The following is a 23838-nucleotide window of genomic DNA, read 5'->3' as shown; positions in this document are numbered from 1 at the left end:
GCAGGAGTGGCTTCGGGACAAGTCTCTGAATGTCCTTGAGTGGCCCAGCAAGAGCCCGGACTTTAACCCGATTGAACATCTCTGGAGACCTGAAAATAGCTGTGCAGCGACACTCCCCATCCAACCTGACAGAGCTTGAGAGGATCTGCAGAGAAGAATGGGAGAAACTCCCCAAATACAGGTGTGCCAAGCTTGTAGCGTCATACCCAAGAAGACTCGAGGCTGTAATCGCTGCCAAAGGTGCTTCAACAAAGTACTGAGTAAATCGTCTGAATACTTATGTAAATGTGATATTTCTGTTTTTTATTTGTAATACATTTGGGGTATTGTGTGTAGATACTTTCCGTATGCACTGTATCTTATCTTACTACCGTACTTATGGAGCAAATTAGCTCTTGAAAACCCTTCTCCGTATGTAGGGTTTTCAGCGGTTACATTCGCCCACATTTGGCTGCATGTGTACTACAATTCTGACGCTGTGTTTTAACGTTTAGAAAAGTCAATAATCGCTTTCAAACATATGCTGATATGCTCATTATCTTTCATATCATCATACACTTACTGTAACAGTTTTGCACAGATCCACCAGCTGTGTGTGCCTCCAGTTAACGAACTACACTTCCTCCCCAGTTATGCTTACACACAGATGTTCGGAGCACGCTAGATTGCTAATTATCACAGGTGGACGCCTATGTCTTACGTAAACAAGCGATGTAACATGGCGATATGTCCGTGTGGGAACACTAACACTATAAAAGGTATGTAGTAATTTAATATTTTGTTTTTGAAAATGATTTATTGCTGATATGAAAGATCCGTTCATTATGTTCAGTGGTGTAAAGTACTTCAGTAAAAATACTTTAAAGTACTAATGAAGTAGTTTTAGTGGGTATCTGTACTTTACCATTTATATTATTGACAACTTTTACTCCATTACATTCCTAAATAAAATTATGTACTTTTTACTCCGTACATTTTCCTTGACACCCAAAAGTACTCATTACATTTTGCTTATCAAGAGAACATCCCTGGTCATGCCAACTAACTGCCTCTGATCTGGCGGACTCACTAAACACAATTGCTTCGTTTGTAAATGATGTCTGAGTGTTGGAGTGTGCCCCTGGCTATCCGTAAATTTAAAAAAACGTGCCGTCTGGTTTTCTTAATATAAGGAATTTGAAAGGATTTATACTTTTACTTTTGATACTTATATATTTTAGCAATTACATTTACTTTTGATACTTAAGTATATTTAAAACCTAATACTTTGACTTTTACTCAAGTGGTATTTTACTGGGTGACTTTAAATTGAGTAATTTTCTTTTAAGGTATCTTTACTTTTACTCAGGTATGACAGATGGATACTTTTTCCACCACTGCTTATGTTTCCAAAAACTTAACGCAAGCAATGCTTGTTATGTGCAAGCGTAAGGGCTCTAAACAAAACTCCCCCGGTCAGAAGCTACTACAGTATCTTCAATAGGCGCTAAAGCAGTTAGCTTCTATGAATGGGGTAGGAGCAAATCAGACACATCTAATTACATTAGAAAGGAAAAAAAAGGACATGGGGTTTGATAACAAACAACAAATGCGTTGGTCCCCTGGCCTGAAAACATGACATGGCCAAATTACATAATGTGCATAGCTAGGTTACATGACAATATGCTGCTGGTTACATTAAAATACCAAAACATAGCCTTGGGAAGGGAGGGACAAATGCAACGGCATAAGCCGTATAGGAGTTTAGCTACCATTCATGCATCGTGGGAATTAGATATTATTTACCTGTCAGTGAGTGTTGACTGTGTGCTGCTCATTGGGCTTCCGTTGTTTTTTCCCCACGGATTTTATCCAACTAGCATTTTTACCAAAAATGACAAACTGTATTTTGGAGAATGGCTTCGTCTTGGCGTTCAATGTCCGTCCAAGGGCGTTCCACAACGATTCAAATTCGTTTAATCCATTAAAATAAGAAAACATGGGTGATTCCACAGTGAAGACTTCAATTATTTGGTTTATTTAGTTTTCAACAATTGATGTAAAACAATTGTTCAGACAAGAAATCAGAGGTTACTGTAAACATTCTTCTTCAAAACCATTACGGGGGCGTGCATGAAATAACGCATTGCCAATGTTACACTGATAACTCTGAATATGGTGAAATGTTACTAGAAAATAAAACGTTAACCTCTCAATATCTTTAGGAGAAACATTACTTGCGAACACACTGTATCCTGGGCATCGCCTGCCGCTATCTGCATCCGTCTTTGTCAATAGACTACCGGGAAAATATTAGCACTGGCTACCTATTGTTAATTCGTTTCCATGTGAAATAACACTGCACAAAGTTACTCCTTTGACCAATGCCTTGACAAGACTGGTCTAATCGTTCAGAAGACTTCTTGTCATAGTTTTCTTTTCGTTAAATTCTCTCAAATGAAGCTTGGTTTCTCTCGAATAGTTCGCTTATTTTCCCTTCAAAAAATATTTCCATGGTAGAATTCCCATCCGATTCGCCCCTTAACCCAGACGGATTTGGTCCTTCATGCCCGGAAGAATTTCGTCAACTTTGACAACAATGAAAGTGATCCTCCCTGCGTTCTAAAGGTTTTCACGAAATGTGAAACATTGTTTCACCACTCTGTTCCAAATATCGTTCAGTTTACATGAGCTATCCACACTTTCGCACAGGCCTCTCACTCTTTACTGTACTATAGTGCGGATGGAAAAGGGAAATAAAAAAATCATCTTTCCTCTCCATCCAAACCGGGTCCCGAAACAGCAATTCGTAACAGCAACTTTTGAAAGCAGCACACAGATCTCGACAAATTCCGTTTTCTGTAACCTAGTTTATTTTGCGTTAGAGACGACTACTTTTCATTGAATTACAGTACATGCATTGGAATCAAAACGCCGGAGTACGTTTTCGGAATAGCACTTTCAAAACCTTTGATGTTAGTTTAGCTAGGCTGGCTAAATGGGATGGATGGTCATGATTCAACAGCTCATCTCCATGCTATATATGACACACTAGTAGATGGCCCATTTATTTAGCCTATTATTGCACATTCCAACAGATAAATTAAACTTATTCGTTTATATTTATCAACTACATGATATTATATTGGCTAGATACATATTTATAGGTTATATAAGTAGTAGGCCTAAATTACTCAAGTCTGAAGAGCTATTTATGAACAAAAATATAACTGCAACAATTTTACTGAGTTACAGTTTATATAAGGATATCTGTCAATTGAAATAAATTAATTAGGCCCTAATCTATGGATTTCACATGACTGGGCAGGGGCGCAGCCATGGGTGGGCCTGGGAGGGCATGGGCCCACCCACTTGGCAGCAAATCAGAATTAGGGTTTTTTTTCCCACAAAAGGGCTTTATTACAGACATTCTGAGGAAATGTTCACATGGTATACATATAAGCAATAATTGGTGATGTTTCTCTGTCCGCTTTTGTATACCTAGTATATAATCTAGATTATGCATTCTATTGTACTATGTACTGATTTATAGATTTTCTTATGTACACTACATGGCCAAAAGTATGTGGACACCTGCTCGTCGAACATCTCATTCCAAAATCATGGGTTGGTCCCTGTTTGCTGCTATAACAGCCTCCACTCTTCTGGAAAGGCTTTCCACTAGATGTTGGAACATTGCTGCGGCAACTTGCTTCCATTCAGTCACAAGAGCATTAGTGAGGTCGTGCACTGATGTTGGGCGATTAGGCCTGGCTCGCAGTCGGCGTTCCAATTCATCCCAAATGTGTTCGTTCGGGTTGAGGTCAGGGCTCTGTGCAGGCCAGTCATGTTCTTCCACACCGACCTTGAAAAAGCATTTATGTATGGGCCTCTCTTTGTGCACGGGGGCATTGTCATGCTAAAACAGGAAAGGGCCTTCCCCAAACTGTTACCACAAAGTTGGAAGCACAGAATCATCTAGAATGTTATTGTTTGCTGTAGCGTTAAGATTTCCCTTCACTGGAATTAAGGGGCCTAGCCCAAACCATGAAAATCAGCCCCAGGCCATTATTCCTCCTCCACCAAACTTTACAATTGGCACTATGCATTCGGGCAGGTAGCATTCTCCTGGCATCCGCCAAACCCAGATTCGTCCATCGGAGTGCCAGATGGTGAAGCGTGACTCATCACTCCAGAGAACGCGTTTCCACTACTCCAGTACTGTGCAACTGGGTCCTGGACTTCCTGACGGGCCGCCCCCAGGTGGTGAAGGTAGGAAACAACATCTCCACTTCGCTGATCCTCAACACTGGGGCCCCACAAGGGTGCGTGCTCAGCCCCCTCCTGTACTCCCTGTTCCCCCATGACTGCGTGGCCAAGCACGCCTCCAACTCAATCATGAAGTTAGCAGACGACACAACAGTAGTGGGCTTGATTACCAACAATGACGAGACCGTCTACAGGGAGGAGGTGAGGGCTCTGGGAGTATGGTGCCAGGAAAATAACCTCTCACTCAACGTCAACAAAACAAAGGAGATGATCGTGGACTTCAGGAAACAGCAGAGGGTGCACTCCCCTATCCACATCGACGGCACCGCAGTGGAGAAGGTGAAAAGCTTCAAGTTCCTTGGTATACACATCACTGACAAACTGAAATGGTCCACCCACGCAGACAGTGTGGTGTAGAAGGCGCAACAGAGCCTCATCAACCTCAGGAGGCTGAAGCTTGGCACCTAAAACCCTCACAAACTTTTACAGATGCACAATTGAAAGCATCCTGTCGGGCTGTATCACCGCCTGGTACGGCAAAGGCACCGCCCGCAACCGCAGGGCTCTCCAGAGGGTGGTGCGGTCTGTCGAACGCATTACCGGGGTCAAAATACCCGCCCTCCAGGACACCTACAGCACCCGATGTCACAGGAAGGCCAAAAAGATAATCAAGGACATCAACCACCCGAGCCACTGCCTGTTCACCCCGCTATCATCCAGAAGGTGAGGTCAGTACAGGTGCATCAAAGCTGGGACCGAGAGAATGAAAAACAGCTTCTATCTCAAGGCCATCAGACTGTTAAATAGCCATCACTAGCACATTAGAGGCTGCTGCTGCCTATTGAAATCACTGGCCACTTTAAGAAATGGAACACTACTCACTTTAATAATGTTTACTTATCTTGCACTACTCATCTCATATGTATATACTGTATTCTATTCTATAGTATTCTACTGTATCTTAGTCCATGCCGCTCTGTCATTGCTTGTCTATATATGTATATATTCTTAAATTCCATTCCTTACTAGATTTGTGTGTATTGGGTATATGTTGTGAAATTGTTAGATATTACTTGTTACATATTACTGCACTGTCGGAGCTAGAAGCACAAGCATTTTGCTACACCCGCAATAACATCTGCTAAACAAGTGCATTTGACAAATAACATTTGATTTGATTTGGACATTCCTGCAGTCAGCATGCCTATTGCACACTCCCTCAAAACTTGAGACATCTGTGGCATTGTGTTGTGTGACAAAACGGCACATTTTAGAGTGGCCTTTTTTTTTTGTCCCCAGCGCAAGGTGCACCTGTGTAATGATCATGCTGTTTAATCAGCTTCTTGATATGCCACACCTGTCAGGTGGATGGATTATCTTGGCAAAAGATAAATGCTGACTAACAGGGATGTAATCAAATTTGTGCATATACATTTGGGAGAAATAAGCTTTTTGTCTCATCACAAATCTTTCTTAATTATAATCAGGATTAGTTATTGGACGTTGCAGTTAATCATTATTTAGTCACAAAATAACCACAAAGCGGTGCATCAAAGTGGCTCTGACATTCAGTTCAATGCAATTGGTTATAGTAGGTGATTGATGTCAATACCTCCATAGAAACCTCCTTAGATCTATGTTCAATAGAATAATCTGTACAAAAAGAGATTCCCGAAATCATCATGTTTAGTATATAACATTTACCTGCTGACAAACAATAACAGTATTCAGGGCGTGAACATTTCACCACATCACTTGCATCAATACTGATAGGTAGGGGCCTACTGTTGTGGAGGAACTTCTCTTAGTGCAATTTCAATCTTGGCTGCTCATGGAAACATAAAATTGGAGTACACTGACACCCAGAGGACGTATAAAGTATTGCAGGATCACTTTCAAGTGGGGCTGAACTTCCTGATTTGGCCTCGTTTTTTGTCTTAGTCATTAAAGCGCAACTGAAAGCAATACACAACTTATCTGATAGAAAACAGCCCATGTGGCATCGATATTAGTCAGAAACATTTATTCTAGTGTCAAAATTGACAGTTGAGGTGATTGCGCTCTATCCAATCCTACGGCAGAAAACATCACAGTGAGACGGATGGTTTGTCGGCAATGGTGGTTTGTTTACATAGCAGGTGAGGAGAATTAATGTGGAAGTTTAGGATAACTAACTTGACAGGTTAGGAGAACACAGTGTGTGTGTTCGCACATGGCAAAAATGTGTACATTCACTCTGCCAAAACAGTACACTGTTACAGTCACTCACCCTTCTAGATAACTTGAAACAGTCTAACCAGCTCTTGTGTCTTGAAGTCGCCTAGGCTAGCTAGTGCTAGCCAACTTCTTTCGCCAATTAGCTTCAGCCAGATGGTGTGGACCATGGCAATGTTGCTTTGACATTGGATAGCCTATATCTGGGGCTAGTTTGGGACAGTCAATGTTGCACATCTTTTAGTTGTATCATTAAATGCTTTCTATATTTGTTTATGAATTTCTACAATTTATAGTTGGTTAAGGTTTGAAAATCTTTAAAATATTGTCCCATGTACATTGTGTTATTTACTGATGGTCCATAACTAGCCCCATAGGGATATCGAATGTCAAAGCAAATTGTGCAGCTGCTCTCCGAATTGATGATTACTTGGGTGCTGCCAGCTGTGGGCATGTGCACAGGATTAAAATAAACAGAACCCAAGGAAAACTGTTACGGTACCCTTCATTCTGTGACACAATTTTTCCCTATAATCTCGCAAATCTCAGTTTTGGATGAGACTGACTTAATGACCAAAATTATCATATTTATACTTTGTAGTAAATTTTTACAGAATACATTTTTCGGACTCATATCCATACCACATGGGCCGTTTTCAAAATGAGAAGTTGCTTTTAAGGGGCAGTCGCTCTTTAAAGTAACTGTAGAGTGGAAATCTCACTTTTAAAAGTTAATATTTAGTTAACTCATACCCAAATAATGTTGTTGACTCCAAACCCCACCTCAAACTTGTATCTCAAACAGACCATTAAAAAAAATATTGCTATTTCCTCAGAGTATAATGTCATACTCCTGAGAAGGATGAGCTGGTCAAACAGCGGTCTACTTGCATGTATATTATTTATGACAAATCAAATTGTGTTTGTCACATGCGCCAAATACAACTGGTGTAAACTTTACCGTGAAATGCTTGCTTATGAGCCCTTCCCAACAATGCAGAGTTTAATGATAAAACATTTAATAGTAACACAAGAGGAATAAAATACAGAAGAATGGAGCTATATACCAGTACCATATTTGCAGAGGTACGAGGTATTTGAGGTAGATGTGTAAATGAAGACAGGGTAAAGTGACTAGACATCAGGATAGATAATAATAATAAGACTAAAATAAAGAACAGACTAGCAGCAGCAAATGATGAGTGTAAAAGTGTGTGTGTGCGTGTGTAATGTGTATCTATAGTGCATTCGGAAAGTATTCAGACCCCTTCACTTTTTCCAAATGTTGTTACTTTACAGCCTTATTCTAAAATGGATTAAACAAAAAAAAATCCTCATCAATCTACACACAAAAACCCATAATGACAAATCGAAAACTGGTTTTTAGAAATGTTTGCAAATGTATAAAACAATAAAATAAAAATACCTTATTTACATAAGTACTCAGACCCTTTGCTATGAGACTCGAAATTGAGCTCAGGTGAATCCTGTTTCAAATGATCATCTTTTAGATGTTTCTACAACTTGATTGGAGTCCACCTATGGTCAATTCAATTGATTGGACATGATTCGGAAAGGCACACACCTGTCTATATAAGGTCCCACAGTTGACAGTGTATGTCAGAGCAAAAACCAAGCCATGAGGTCGAAGGAATTGTCTGTAGAGCTCCGAGACAGGATTGTGTCGAGGCACAGATCTGGGGAAGGGTACCAAAACATTTCTGCAGCATTGAAGGTTCCCAAGAACACAGTGGTCTCCATCATTCTTAAACGGAAGAAGTTTGGAACCACCAAGACTCTTCCTAGAGCTGGTCGCCCTGCCAAACTGAGCAATCGGGGGAGAAGGGCCTTGGTCAGGGAAGTGACCATGAACCTGATGGTCACTCCGACAGAGCTCTAGAGTTCCTCTGTGGAGATGGGAGAACCTTCCAGAAGGACAACCATCTCTGCAGCACTCCACCAATCAGGCCTTTATGGTAGATTGGCCAGACGGAAGCCACTCCTCTGTAAAAGGCACATGACAGCCCGCTTGGAGTTCGCCAAAAGGCACCTAAAGACTCTCAGACCATGAGAAACAAGGAGGAAACCTGTCACCATCCCTACGGTGAAGCATGGTGGTGGCAGCATCATGCTGTGGGGATGTCTTTCAGCGGCAGGGACTAGGAGACTAGTCAGGATCGAGGGAAAGATGAACGGAGCAAAGTACAGAGAGATCCTTGATGAAAACCTGCTCCAGAGTGCTCAGGATCACAGACTGGGGCGAAGGTTCACCTTCCAACAGGACAACGACCTTAAGCACACATCCAAGACAACGCAGGAGTGGCATCGGGACAAGTCTCTGAATGTCCTTGAGTGGCCCAACCAGAGCCCGGACTTTAACCCGATTGAACATCTCTGGAGAGACCTGAAAATAGCTGTGCAGCAACGCTCCCCATCCAACCTGACAGAGCTTGAGAAAATCTGCAAATAATTTGACAAACTCCCCAAATACAGATGTGCCAAGCTTGTAGCGTCATACCCAAGAAGACTTGATGATGTAATCGCTGCCAAAGGTGCTTCAACAAAGTACTGAGTAAAGGGTCAGAATAATTATATAAATGTGATATTTCAGTTTTTTATTTTTAATAAATATTAGCAAACATTTCAAAAAAACTGATTTTGCTTTGTCATTATGGTGTATTGTGTGTAGATTGATGAGGGGAAAAAACGATTTAATCAATTTAAGAATAAGGCTGTAACGTAACAAAATGTGGAAAAAGGCACCGTAGACAGGTGTTTGCCTTTCCCAAATAATGTCCAATCAGTTGAATTTACCACAGGTAGACTCCAATCAACTTGAATAAACATCTCAAGGACTATCAATGGAAACAGAACGCACCTGAGCTCAATTTCGAGTCTCATAGCAAAGAGTCTCATAGCAAAGGGTTTGAATACTTATGTAAATAAGGTATTTCTGTTATTTGTAATACATTTGCAACAGTACAAATATACACTACCAGTCAAAAGTTAGGACACACCTACTCATTCAAGGGTTTGCTTTATTTTCACTATTTGTTTTACATTGTAGAATAATAGTGAAGACATCAAAACAATGAAATAACACATATGGAATCATGTAGTACCCAAAAAAGTGTTAAACAAATCAAAATATTTTATATTAGAGATTCCTCAAATAGCCACACTTTGCCTTGATGACAGCTTTGCACACTCTTGGCATTCTCTCAACCAGCTTCATGAGGTAGTCACCTGGAATGCATTTCAATTAACAGGTGTGCCTTCTTAAAAGTTATTTTATGGAATTTATGTCCTTCTTAATGCGTTTGAGCCAATCAGTTGTGTTGTGACAAGGTGGGGGTATACAGAGACCAAGTCCATATTATGGCAAGAACCGCTCAAATAAGCAAAGAGAAATGACAGTCCATCATTACTTTAAGACATGAAGGTCAGTCAATACGGAACATTTCAAGAACTTTGAAAGTTTCTTCAAGTGCAGTCACAAAAACCATCAAGCGCTATGATGAAAATGGCTCTCATGAGGACCGCCACAGGAATGGAAGACCCAGAGTTACCTCTGCTGCAGAGGATAAGTTCATTAGAGTTACCAGCCTCAGAAATTGCAGCCCAAATAAATGCTTCACAGAGTTCAAGTAACAGACACATCTCAACATCAACTGTTCAGAGGAGACTGTTTGAATCAGGCTTTCATGGTCGAATTGCACTACTAAAGGACACCAATAAGAAGAAGAGACTTGCTTGGGCCAAGAAACATGAGCAATGGACATTAGACCGGTGGAAATGTGTCCTTTGGTCTGTATTCCAAATTGGAGATTTTTCGTTCCAACCGCCATGTCTTTGTGAGACACGGTGTGGGTGAACAGATTATCTCTGCATGTGTATTTCCCACCGTAAAGCATGGAGGAGGTGGTGTTATGGTATGGGTAGGGGTGCTTTGCTGGTGACACTGTCTGTGATTTATTTAGAATTCAAGGCACACTTAACCAGCATGGCTACCACAGCATTCTGCAGCGATACACCATCCCATCTGGTTTGGGCTTAGTGGGACTATCATTTGTTTTTCAACAGGACAATGACCCAACACACTTCTGGCCTGTGTAAGGGCTATTTTACTAAGAAGGAGAGTGATGGAGTGCTGCATCAGATGACCTGGCCTCCACAATCCCCCGACCTCAACCCAATTGAGATGGTTTGGGATGAGTCAGACGACAGAGTGCAGGAAAAGCAGCCAGCTAGTGCTCAGCATGAGGGAACTCCTTCAAGACTGTTGGAAAAGCATTCCAGGTGAACCTGGTTGAGAGAATGCCAAGAGTGTGCAAAGCTGTCATCAAGGCAAAGGGTGGCTATTTGAAGAATCTCAAAGAAAAAATGTGTCATAGTTTTGATGTCTTCACTATTATTCTACAATGTAAAAAATAGTAAAAATAAAGAAAAACCCTTGAATGAGTAGGTGTGTCCAAACGTTTGACTGGTACTGTATATATTTTTGCTGTGTCGTTATGGGGTATTGTGTATAGATTGATGAGGACATTAAAAAAAATCAATTTGAGAATAAGGCTGTAACGTAACAAAATGTGGAAAAATTAAAGGGGTCTGAATACTTTCTGAACGCACTGTTACGAAGCTAATATATGCAGTAAGACGTACTAAAGGATCCCATGTGTGTCACTAGCCTGCAGTTCCACTCCTTGCCACGCTGGCCATTCACATAACATAATACAAAGTAGAGTGAGATCCAGGCAATCAGGCAACAGCAGACCTCCAAAAGTAGCATTGTTGTCGCTCTACAGGTGAAACCAGAGTCAACTTGACATTATTATGCAGTAAAAATAGCATTATGATCAAACAGAGGCAATGCAATATCTAGGCTTACATTAGTATTATCTCTGCTCTAGCTTTATACCCCAATAGCCTAAGCACATAATATTCATATCACACCCTTTTTATTTTTTGTGTTAATATTTTAAGTCATTGTTACATTTTGTTGAGTAGCTAGGTCTATAAGCTGTCAATTCTAATCAAACTGGCTTGTTATTTCAAAACTTAGCTTAGGCTATGCCATTTCCAAACATGGACCATATGACACACTTATTTGGTCCAAAATATAGGCTATTTTAAGAATATGATTAAACAGCAAAACAATTTAATACATACATGGCCCTGCTAGCCATAATAATAGGCTAGTAACAATCAAGACCATAGCCAAAATGCTAGCATACAAGCCTCAGTGGTGTAAAGTACTTACAGTAAGTAAAAATACTTTAAAGTACTACTTAATTAGTTTTTTGGGGTATCTGTACTTTACTTTACTATTTATGTTTTTGACTACTTTTACTTCTCTACATTCCTAAAGAAAAGTATGTACTTTTTACTCCTTACATTTTCCCTGAAACCCAAAAGTTTGCTTAATATAAGGAATTTGAAATTATTATACTTTTACCTTTGATACTTAAGCATATTTTAGCAATTACATTTACTTTTGATACTCAAGTATATTTAAACTCAAATACTTTTAGACTTTTACTCAAGTAGTATTTTACTGGGTGACTTTTACTTGAGTAATGTTCTATTAAGGTATCTTTACTTTGACTCAAGTATGACAATTTAGTACTTTTTCCACCACTGCATAGCCTAACATGTAATCCAGATCTGAAACATCAATAACAAATGTCTGCCATCTTCAGCCTCCATTGGTGTTGCTATGACCTTTCAGATCTGACTCAAAAAGTCAGTCCAAAAAGGCCTGGCACATTTAAAATGGAGTGCATGTTCACTTTTTCACTGCAATAAAATGTCAAGCAAGCCTACCACAATCAATTAGTCCCCTAACTAGTCTACATCCCTTCCCCTTGGTTCTCAAGCAGCTTTAGCCTCTTATGAGATTAGTCGATTCCCTCCAATTAAATACCCTGGCTGTAGACCAAGCAAGCGATATAAGGTCCTACAGTTACTGTCTCCTCAAAATACTACATGCAACAGTCTCTATGACTGGAACTTTGAGAATAAGATAATTGAGTGAAAATAGGCTAGCCTTGGACATTGTAATGAATATAGGCTCAGCCAGGTCACCCGTGATACAAGTCAGTATTCGACATCCATCCATGTTTGAGGTTGTTGGGAGATGACGTGGAAACCGGACCATTAGGGGCAACAGTGAGTGCTGTTACCTTCAACTAGGGTTCAGTTGTGCTAGGGCATTGTGGACGGGATGGCGGATGGACATCTGCCTCTGATTCCAAAGGTTGAAAGTTTGAATCCAGCAATAGAAAGTTATTTTTGATATTTTCCCAAAACCTAACCCTTACTTTAACCATTCTGAGTTAATGCCCAACCTTAATAATTTGGAGTTAATGCTTAAACACTTTGAAATGTGATGTTTGGACAACTTCTACATTTGATGTTTGAGAAACATGGATGAATGTCTAATTCTGACGTGAAACTGTGAGGCTGGTAGATAGTGTGATCCTGTCTTCAAAGATTAGCCTATGTTTCACTAGTGGAGTGAAACAAATGAGCAACAGCGCTGAATTCAGTCTGAATTTCCAGGTGACAAGCATTACAAACCTGGGAATTAAAGGCGAGAAAAGTGTGCAGGGTCTACAAGCATCATAACACATTCTAGGAAACTGGTGTTTCCATGTTTAATTAGGCTACTACAGGCAGATTAATGGTACCTCAATGACATTACGATAGACGGCCCAGGCTACCTCATTTCTCCTTGGGACTGTGAGTTAATTACCCTTAGAGTTGTGAAGCAGACAGAAGCAGACAGGTGACAAATGGCCTCTTTACACTACTTTGATGACACAAACTAGGTCCAGGAGAGATACAGTACTTGTGTAGTGTAAAGAGACGGATCTAGATTCAAATCTCTCTTTAAGAGACGTAGAGTTGGGAGACATCTACACCACATACCCCGCTCTGAGTGGTACAGTGTAAAGACAATGACTCTCCCACACCACATGTCCCCGCAATAATTACCTTAATTAACCTAATACCAGTAGACAGCATTTTTGCTCTGTTAGCCAAATTGAAAATTAAAGGCTTTTAAAATATCCACACATTTGTGAATCATTGCATTAATCAAGTGTGCAACACTATGTGCAATATGGTTTAGATGAGAAGCTCCTGTATAGTTTGAATTGCTATCCTTATTTTATTTGTCTATATACTGTGGTACTTACGGTATGCTAATAGCTGCACCTACACATTAAGTGGGAATGTGGCTTTGACCACACCACATCTAAGGTTAATGTAAACAGAAAAGTTGCAAATCTGATGTTGAAGAGATACAGTGCCATCAGTAAGTATTCACACCGCTTCACTTTTTCGTTGTGTTACAGCCTGATTTTAAAATTGATTAAATTAATATTGTTTACCACTGGCCTACATAAAAATAAATGTTAAAGTGGAATTGTGTTTTTCATCATTTTCACAAATTAATTAAAAATGAAAAGCTGAAAAGTCTTTAGTCAATAAATATTCAACCCATTTGTTATGGCAAAACTAAATAAGTTCAGGAGAAAAAATTGCTTAACAAGTCACATAATAAGTTACATGGACTCACTCTGTGTCCAATAATAGTGTTTAACATGATTTCTGAATGACTACCTCATCTCTGTACCCCATACATACAATTATCTTTAAGGTCCCTCAGTCGAGCAGTGAATTTCAAACACAGATTCAACCACAAAGACCAGAGAAGTTGTCCATTGCCTCGCAAAGAAGGACACCTATTGGTAGATGGGTAAAACTTTCAAAAAGCAGACATTGAATATCCATTTGAGCATGGTGAAGTTATTAATTACACTGGATGGTGTATCAGTACACCCAGTCACTACAAAGATACAGGCATCCTTCCTAACTCAATTGCCGGAGAGGAAGGAAACCGCTCAGGGATTTCACCATGAGGTCAATAGTGACTTTAGAAAAGTTAGAGTTTAATGGCTGAGATAAGAGAAAACTGAGGATGGATCAACAACATTGTAGAGTAGAAAACAAGGAAGACTGTACAGAATACACTCGAAGTCAATATTAAATAAATCACTCTTTATTGTCAGCAAGCTGGAGAGGTCACAGTCAAACTTAGATGCATAAAGTACCGGTCTGAAGTGAGCTCTGTCGGGGCAGTCCCGTTAGTTCTCTTATATACTGCTTACATAGACAAGTTATATTTGCATGATTTACATTATTCATCATTAACATTTGGTTCATGCATGTGACTGACCAATACCTCACGAGGCTTCTTCTCTCCAAGATGAGACCTTGAAACTTAGACACTCCTTTTAGTTCTCAAAACAATGTTCTGGGCGTACTGCCATATTGTTTATACTGATAGTGAGGATTCCTCCCTCGCATGATCAATCAGTCACTTGCATGTACCCAGTCGAATTGGTTATTAGAAAAGCACAAACATAAAATGTTCCTTCACATTCACCTTCACCTTTTATCACTCTGTGATAATTATCATTACATTTTAAGGTAAGCATTAGATTATAGATTCTATCAAAAGGAGGTTCTTCTCTTAAAGTAAGCAAAATCAACATATTAAACCAGACACTCCGAATGGCACATGTTCAAAGTGGATGGCCCTTGATCATATCCCAATTTCAATATCTGGGAATAATCAGATTTTCCCAAGCAGACGAATCTCTCACCTGAGCCGCCACCACCATCCTTTATGGTCCATTATGTCTTGTCCATTTTCCTACCAGTACACCAGCAGCATGAGAGAAGTTTGGACAGGATCTCTCTCCATGCTCACTCCACGTGGACTCATGTCGCACTCCTGAGAGAAAAGGCATGAGAGAAAAGGCAGTTGATAGCTTCGACTGGATGCTGTGCACAGGTTGCTGGCTCAGACTCAGGTCTCCGGGCAGAAGTGGTGAAGGACCATAGTGAACGCCATTGTCGCCATTACTTCAGCCGGTTAGAGGGGGTGAGGCTCACACTGTTCTTGGTCGAATTATCCCTTCCGTGCATCTAGATACCATCTGTGGTCACCTTCGCCATAACCTCGAGAGAGGACAGACCAGAACAACAGTTTAGTTTAGAGCATTTCTGATTCAGGAAATCCAGACAAACTATTCACTGTATGACACATTATTACTTCTACCAGTATTTTTTATACAAATGTCTAAGACAAATGTCAAAGAGAATAACAACACATAGTTGAAACCATTTTTGCAAATTGGCGATCTCACCGCAGAGTTACAGGGTCAGGGAGTTAGAGGGCTAATCCTTAGGGAGAAATCCCGACCATACAGCAGACCCAATCTGATGAGATTTGTATTGAAGCAAGACAAAAACAAAACACAACAACATACACGTCTTCCCTTTTGACACATGACTCACATCGTAATTCATGCATCCCAAAAAAATAAACACCACTCGCGGTCCGAATCACACATAGGACTATTGATAAATTATTAACTTCTTCCTAATTATCAGTGTTTACATATTACATTTAAATCTCACCCAATGTCTCTAGCCTTTCTAGTGAGGGTGATCAGGCCCCACCAGAAAGTCAGAACAGAGGTCAGAGGTCATTTTCTTTCCCTTTTCTTTCCCTGTACATGTGTGCAACCAAAACTTGGACAATAGATACTTCAGAAAATGTCATTTGTGTGCCCTTTAAGGTGCATCCTTTCTAACCCGTGAAAAACCCACTAAAACCAAAATAAAAAGACCCCACACAATAAATCAAACAGTATTAACACCACTAACAAATATTCATAACATGTGGGTTGTGTGTGGGTGCTGGCGTGTGGTAAAACATAGGGTAAAAACAAACAAAATGGCCAGGCCTTACTTAATGTGGGAGCTCCCTTAACAGCCGGATCCGGGTACCTTTATACTGTATAGTACACAGTCTCAATAACTGCTCTCCTAAGGCACCTGCCTCAGGAAGCCTTTCAATGGGAGGATACAGAATCATTCATTCCTGGAAGAAAAAAAAAAAAACCTTACTTAATTTTCACTATGTTACGTCTTACTCCTAAAAATTCAGAATCTTAACTAAGTTTACTGCATCTTGGGCAGGGAGATTTGATAAAACCATGCGTATACAGAATCATACTTCAGACACGTCAGATGATACAGTGTCCCATTAAGCGGAATAGGCACCTTCTAAAGTAAACAATCCCAGAGCCCCTCTCTTGTAATCTTATCATTTTGACCTGTTGCATTGACATATGTCCTGTACTGACTGTCCCTGTGACATCAACTAGTCAAAATATGAAACCTGTTGTTTAACACATCTGCTAGGTCCTTCAAAAAGTTGGTGCTGGGTTATCAGCTCAATATTCGGTACTAAAAACATTTACTTGGATCTACTTCAATTTTGGACACAGTTCCACGTAATGGAAACAGATTGTTTTAGATGACATTATGTTCTTACTTAAATCACTGGTGTTACCCAAACTATAGAATTGAGTAATAATAATTGGAAATTGTCAAAAAAGTATCTTATTCAATTATTCAAACCTCTGTCCCAAATGTTCCACTGTGTCCCTTACAACCTGTTTGAGTACTACTTATTTTCCACAGGAAGCTTACCTCTAACCCAAACACCAGATGGCAGCCTCTAATATAATGGCCCAAGGCTCAATCCCGCTGTTCGTCTTGTGACCTTGTATTGAAACATTTACTTCAAATTACTAAGATAATACATTAGAGTGCTATCTGAAAGCCACTAATATTACCATTCACTTTGTTACTCTCACTAGTCTCCATATCTGTTTCCTTCAACTAGGACTCTCAAGACCCTCCCAATCACAACTGCTAATACACACGGATCACTCTCAAACAATGTTCTGCTTTTACCCCTATTGTAAGGTTTAAAAACAAACATGATAACTTTCTCCTTATTGGAAGGCATTGTTTTCATTTTAGTCTACCCTAACAATCTTACTCTATATATCTGTTACCAATTTCTGTTGGATATTCACTTTCTGCTTCACACTTATTAAATGTCTATTATTTTAAGATTAACATGTAATGCGCCGTATTTATAAAATACGTCGGCCAATTCAGAAGGGAAGAGAAACTTTCTGGGATCAACATGTATTATAACTGGGCTGGCACTGTCTATCAGTCCACTGTAGATGGAATGCTCTGTCCATAATAAGTCTGGCACCTGAGACAGGATAGACTGGATGGGAAACAATTTCCAATTTCCGACTCCGTTTCGGGGAGTGGTTACATTTTGCCTACTCACTAATCGGTTTTCGAACTTCATTTGGGATATCAACAAAAACTCAATTGGGAGTACAATAAATTGTAAGTCTCTACATGTTCAACATTCATTGGTTCTATTTAACAGGGCATGGGTATTGTTTCAAAATGTATAACCGGGGTGGAGGAAATCTCATAAGCGTTTATAGTTTTATTTGTTAGGGGTAAGTCAGGTCCCGTACCTTTACCAAAAGTGGATATGCGCCAATCTTTGTCTGAGACTTTATTTCCCAGAGCCTTTAGACAGTCATACAATGCTTTAACTTTATCATATATATCCATAAAGAGACCACTCTGAACATTTCTCAGAATACTTTAACACCACTTACGTACATCTACGTGTGGGTGTGCAAGTTGTATATTATTATATTTTTTTCTTCCATTGTTACTTTATCAAGTCTCTAGTAACTCATTATACTCTTCTTCACAAATCCCTCCTTTACACTAGTGTTCTATTCATACAGGGGTTTAAATATTTACACGAGTGTTCTATTTAACAGCATATTCGGGAATAGTATTCTCTCCTTTCATATCTTCAGATACAGAATCCCTATATAATGTAAATCAACTTACACCACCGTTCAAAGGTTCGGCGTCACTGAGAAATTCTTGTTTTCTAAAGAAAAGCAATTTTTTTGTCCATTAAAATAACATCAAATTGATCAGAAATGCAGTGTAGACATTGTTAATGTTATAAATGGCTATTGTAGCTGGAAACGGCTGATTTTTAATGGAATATCTACATAGGCGTACAGAGGCCCATTATCAGCAACCATCAGTCCTGTGTTCCAATGGCACGTTGTGTTTGCTAATTCAAGTTTATCATTTTAAAAGGCTAATTGATCATTAGAAAACCCTTTTGCAATTACGTTAGCACAGCTGAAAACTGTTAAAACGGCCTTCTTGAGACTAGTTGAGTATCTGAAGGATCAGCAATTGTGGGTTCGATTACAGGTTCAAAATGGCCAGAAACAAATAACTTTCTTCTGAAACTCGTCAGTCTATTCTTGTTCTGAGAAATGAAGGCTATTCCATGTGAGAAATTGCCAAGAAACTGAAGATCTCGTACAACGCTGTGTACTACTCCCTTCACAGAACAGCGCAAACTGGCTCTAACCAGAATAGAAAGAGGAGTGGGAGGCCCCGGTGCACAACTGAGCAAGAGGACAAATACATTAGAGTGTCTAGTTTGAGAAACAGACGCCTCACAGGTCCTCAAATGGCAGCTTCATTAAATAGTACCCGCAAAACACCAGTCTCACGTCAACAGTGAAGAGGCGACTCCGGGATGCTGACCTTCTAGGCAGAGTTGCAAAGAAAAAGCCATATCTCAGACTGCCCATCTTAATCTTTTCTTTTTATTGGCCAGTCTGAGATATGGCTTTTTCTTTGCAACTCTGCCTAGAAGGTCAGCATCCCGGAGTCGCCTCTTCACTGTTGACGTTAAGACTGGTATTGATATTTCACTGAGCATTGTATAATATCTCCCAGAAGCATCCCTTGCAAAAAGCAATTGCAGTTGTTAACAGTTGCAATAATGCAAGTAGGCCTATACACGGGTATGCAAAAAAAGAAAAGTTACTTTTGCAACTATTACAGTGTATACAGTGCAGGACTTTTTTTTCTCAGTTATACTACTTCCAAAATATGCAATTGACTGTACCTGTGACTTCATAACAGCATTTATTTTTTGTTCTATAAATTTCCCTCAGGAAAAAATGTATTTCTAGTAAGTCTATGGCCTAGGCCTACTACATTGTCATTACTACTGTTGAGATGATAGCATGAAGACAAAGATGTGAGATGTCATTCACCTCCAATAACCTGGAGTACCTTGTGGCGATAACCAGAGGTAACCTAGTCCTGATTGTCCTGCCACAGTCAGATTATCACTAATCTGGATGCGAGATAAAGCTGCAGTTTTGGTTGGATTTACATTAGTAAAATATGTCTAGTGAGATCTACAGTGCCTTCAGAAAGAATTCATACACCTTGACTTATTCCACATTTTGTTGGGTTACAGCCTGAATTCAAAATTGATTAAATATTTATGTTTTTCTCACCCATATACACACAATACCTCATAATGACAAAGTGAAAACATGCTTTTAGAAATTATTGCACATTTATTGAAAATTAAATACAGAAATATCTCATTTACATACAGTAAGTATTCACACCCCTGAGTCAATACATGTTAGAATCACCTTTGGCAGCGATTACAGCTGTGAGTCTTTCTGAGAAAGTCTAAGAGCTTTGCACACCTGGATTGTATAATATTTGTCCATGACTATTTTCAAAATTCTTCAAGATCTGTCAAATTGGTTGTTGATCATTGCTAGACAACCATTTTCAAAGCTTACCAGCAGATTTAAATCAAAACTGTAAGTCGGCCACTCAGGAAGATTCACTGTCTTCTTGGTAAGCAACTCCAGTGTAGATTAGGCCTTGTGTTTTAGGTTATTGTCCTGCTGAAAGGTGAATTCATCTCCCAATGTCTGATGGAAAGCAGACTTAACCAGGTTTTCCTTTAGGATTTTGCCTATGCTTAGCTCCATTCCATTTATTTTTTCCCCCCTGAACAACTCCCCAGTCCTTAACGATTACAAGCATACCCATAACATGATGCAGCCACCACTATGCTTGAAAATATGGAGAGTGGTACTCAGTAATGTGTTGTATTGGATTTGCCCCAAGCACAACACGTTGTATTCAGGACAAAAAGTGTAACGATCCCGGCAGTCTGAGTCGGGTCCTGTCTGTGGACTAGTTTTTCTGCTCGTGATCTCCAGTTTCCCGAGGGTTCTGGAACGCTCCGGGGAGCTCTCTTGATTTCCGCACCTGCATCCCATCAGCAATCTGCACACCTGGTCCTGATCATCACCCTTCTTAGGCTCTGGCCTAACATCCATTCCCTGCCGGATCGTTAGCCATGAACAGTAGGTTTACCAGAGTATCAGTCTTAGAGCTTCTAGCGTTAGTTTTGTTGTTTTTGCACCTTGTTGGTTTGTTGTTTACTTACCTCCGTTTTGTTCCATCTGCAGTCACTCGTCCGGAACCTTCATCCAACCTCTGCCTGGTGGTCGGCGGCTGCCGAGCCATGATGGGATCAACCACTGCACCCCCAACAACTAATCAACGCCGCCCGCTCTGTTCCCTGGATTATTCAGCATCACTCTTGAATTTGTAAATAAACACTCACCTTCGTTTCAACTTACCTTGTCCTGGTCTGCTTCTGGGTTCTGGCTTTGTAACTCGTGACAGAACGATCCGGCCAGTAATGAACCCAGCGGACCTGGACTCTGTTCGCCATGCCATTACCCATCAGGAGAAGATGTTGGGCCATCATAGCACGGTACTACAGGAGATCGCGTTGTCAGTTCGGAACCTTTCTACCGGTCTGACGGAGGTCCAGAACCAACGCAAGTTTCCGGTGGAGGATCCACTACCGGTTTCACCCATCTCGCCTGCCGCTTCTGGAGCTGTGTCCTTCCGTGAGCCCAAGGTTCCGACGCCGGATAAATATGAGGGGGAGCTGGGAAGATGCCGTTCCTTCCTTATGCAGTGTGGATTAGTGTTCGATCTACAGCCCTACTCTTATGCCACAGACAAGGCTAGGATAGCCTTTGTGATTGAGTTGCTGCGTGGTCGAGCGCTGGAGTGGGCTTCAGCCGTTTGGGAACGACAGGATCCCTGCATGGCTTCATACCAGGGGTTCACGGCCGAGATGAGGAAGCTCTTCGACCATTCCGTCCGAGGGAGGGACGCAGCTAGGCGCCTGTTTTCGCTTCGCCAAGGAACTCGCAGCGTGGCCGACTTCGTGATCGAGTTCAAGACGTTGGCTGTGGAGAGTGGGTGGAATGAGGAGTCTCTGCAAGCGGCCTTTTACCAGGGTCTGTCGGAGCAGCTCAAGGATGAGTTGATCTCCTATCCGGAGCCTAGTGACCTGGACAGCTTGGTAGCCTTGTCTATTCGGGTGGATAATCGAGTCCGAGAGCGAAGGAGGGAGAAGCAATGGGTTCCGTCCAACCGATCAGCTTCTCAGGTTCCAGTCGGGTCGGGGATTGGATCAGAATACGTCGATCATCGGCCACCACACAGGATTAGTGGAGAGGTTCTGTCTCCCGATTCTGAACCCATGCAAGTGGGGCGGCACGGGTTAACCAAGGAGGAGCGCCAACACAGACGTAGGACTAACTGTTGCCTCTACTGTGGTGGTTCGGGACATTACCTCGCCACTGGTTCCCGGCGGTCGTCAAACTGCGCGGCTCGCTAAAGTTGGGAGGACTTTTAGCGAGCCAGTTTCGACCTCTCAATACCTCTGTCAGACCCCGTTTCCCGGCTACCCTTATGAACAGGAATCAGAGCTTAGCGATTAACGCTTTTATCGATTCAGGTGCCGGTGGAAGCTTTCTAGATGCCGAGTTGGTGGAACAGCTGGGGCTTTCCAAGGAGCAATTGCCGGAAGCCATTGAAGCTACCACTCTGGACGGCAGTAGTCTGGCACGTATCACGATGAGGACTGAACCGGTTAAGATGCTGTTGTCGGGGAATCATTCTGAGATGATTTCATTCTTCATTCTGCCGTCTTCCCATGTTCCTCTGGTCCTTGGATACCCCTGGCTGAAGGAACACAATCCCACGTTCGATTGGGTGACGGGCAAGGTAACGAGTTGGAGCCTTGATTGTCATGCTAACTGTCTCAAGACTGCCTGTCCCCATTCGGTTCCCAGTCAGGTGATTGAGGCTAAACCCCCAGATTTGTCCCTGGTTCCCGAGACATATCACGATTTGGGGGAAGTTTTCAGTAAGCAGAAGGCTCTGTCACTCCCTCCCCACCGACCATATGATTGTGCCATCAACCTGTTCCCTGGAGCTGTCTACCCCAAGGGAAGGTTATACAGTATCTCCCGACCTGAACGTGAGGCTTTGGAGACCTACATCAAGGAGTCCCTAGCTGCTGGTCTCGTTCGTCCCTCGTCATCACCCCTGGGGGCAGGATTCTTCTTTGTGGGTAAGAAGGATGGCTCTCTTCGACCGTGTATTGATTATCGGGGGTTGAATGACATCACGGTCAAGAACAAGTATCCCCTGCCCTTGATGAGTTCTGCCTTCGACTCCTTACAGGGTGCTACGGTGTTCACCAAGCTAGACCTACGCAATGCGTATCACATGGTCCGGATCAGAGAGGGGGACGAGTGGTTGACGGGTTTCAATACACCGATGGGTCGCTTCGAGTATCAGGTGATGCCGTTTGGACTGACCAATGCTCCAGCGGTATTCCAGAGTATGGTGAACGACGTCCTGAGAGATATGATCGGTCTCTTTGTGTTTGTTTACCTGGATGACATTCTGATCTTCTCGAAGGAACCTTCCGACCACGTCCAGCATGTCCGGCAGGTTCTGCAGCGATTGTTGGAGAATCGCCTGTTCGTGAAGGCCGAGAAGTGCGAGTTTCACGCCCACACGACATCCTTTCTCGGGTACATCATCTCCAGGGGAGAGATTAGGATGGACCAGGAGAAGGTTAGAGCGGTTCTGGAATGGGCCCAGCCCGGTACGAGATTGCAGCTCCAGAGATTTTTTGGGGTTTGCGAATTTCTACCGCAGATTCATCCGGGATTACAGCCGTGTGGCCGCTCCGTTAACTGCCTTGACTTCCAGTATCAGGACCTTCAAGTGGAATCCGGAGGCGGATCGAGCGTTTCTGGATTTGAAGAGGCGATTCACCAACGCACCGATTCTCTCTCAACCGGACACGGCCCGTCAGTTCGTCGTTGAAGTGGACGCGTCTGATGTGGGAGTTGGCGCCATCCTGTCGCAGCGATGCTCCACGGACAGTAAACTCCATCCCTGCGCCTACTACTCTCGTCGCCTTTCGCCTGCGGAGAGGAATTACGATGTGGGTAACCGGGAGCTTCTCGCGGTGAAACTTGCCTTGGAGGAGTGGCGCCACTGGTTGGAGGGGGCGGAGCAACCGTTTATTGTCTGGACTGACCACAAGAATCTTGCTTACGTGCAATCGGCTAGACGTCTCAACTCCCGTCAGGCCAGGTGGGCGTTGTTTTTCGGACGATTCAAGTTTTCCCTGACGTTCCGACCTGGATCTAAGAACGGCAAGGCGGA

The 23838-nt window shown here is 41.7% G+C and overlaps 1 protein-coding gene across 1 annotated transcript in view; it reads right to left on the bottom strand.

Moving 5' to 3' along the window:
* The window catches only part of LOC121537727 (rho guanine nucleotide exchange factor 12), a 164832-nt gene extending 161908 nt beyond the window's left edge, over positions 1 to 2924 (bottom strand). Inside the window, exon 1 of the mRNA XM_045206985.1 lies at positions 1786 to 2924. Coding sequence (XP_045062920.1) covers positions 1786 to 1817 — 32 coding nt within the window. The 5' untranslated portion in view covers positions 1818 to 2924. The remainder of the gene's footprint in view (positions 1 to 1785) is intronic.
* Between the last annotated feature and the right edge of the window lie 20914 nt (positions 2925 to 23838).

The sequence above is a fragment of the Coregonus clupeaformis genome, chromosome 24, assembly GCF_020615455.1.
Source record: "Coregonus clupeaformis isolate EN_2021a chromosome 24, ASM2061545v1, whole genome shotgun sequence".
Taxonomy (NCBI): Eukaryota; Metazoa; Chordata; class Actinopteri; order Salmoniformes; family Salmonidae; genus Coregonus; species Coregonus clupeaformis.
This window is presented reverse-complemented; position numbering and strand designations above follow the sequence as displayed.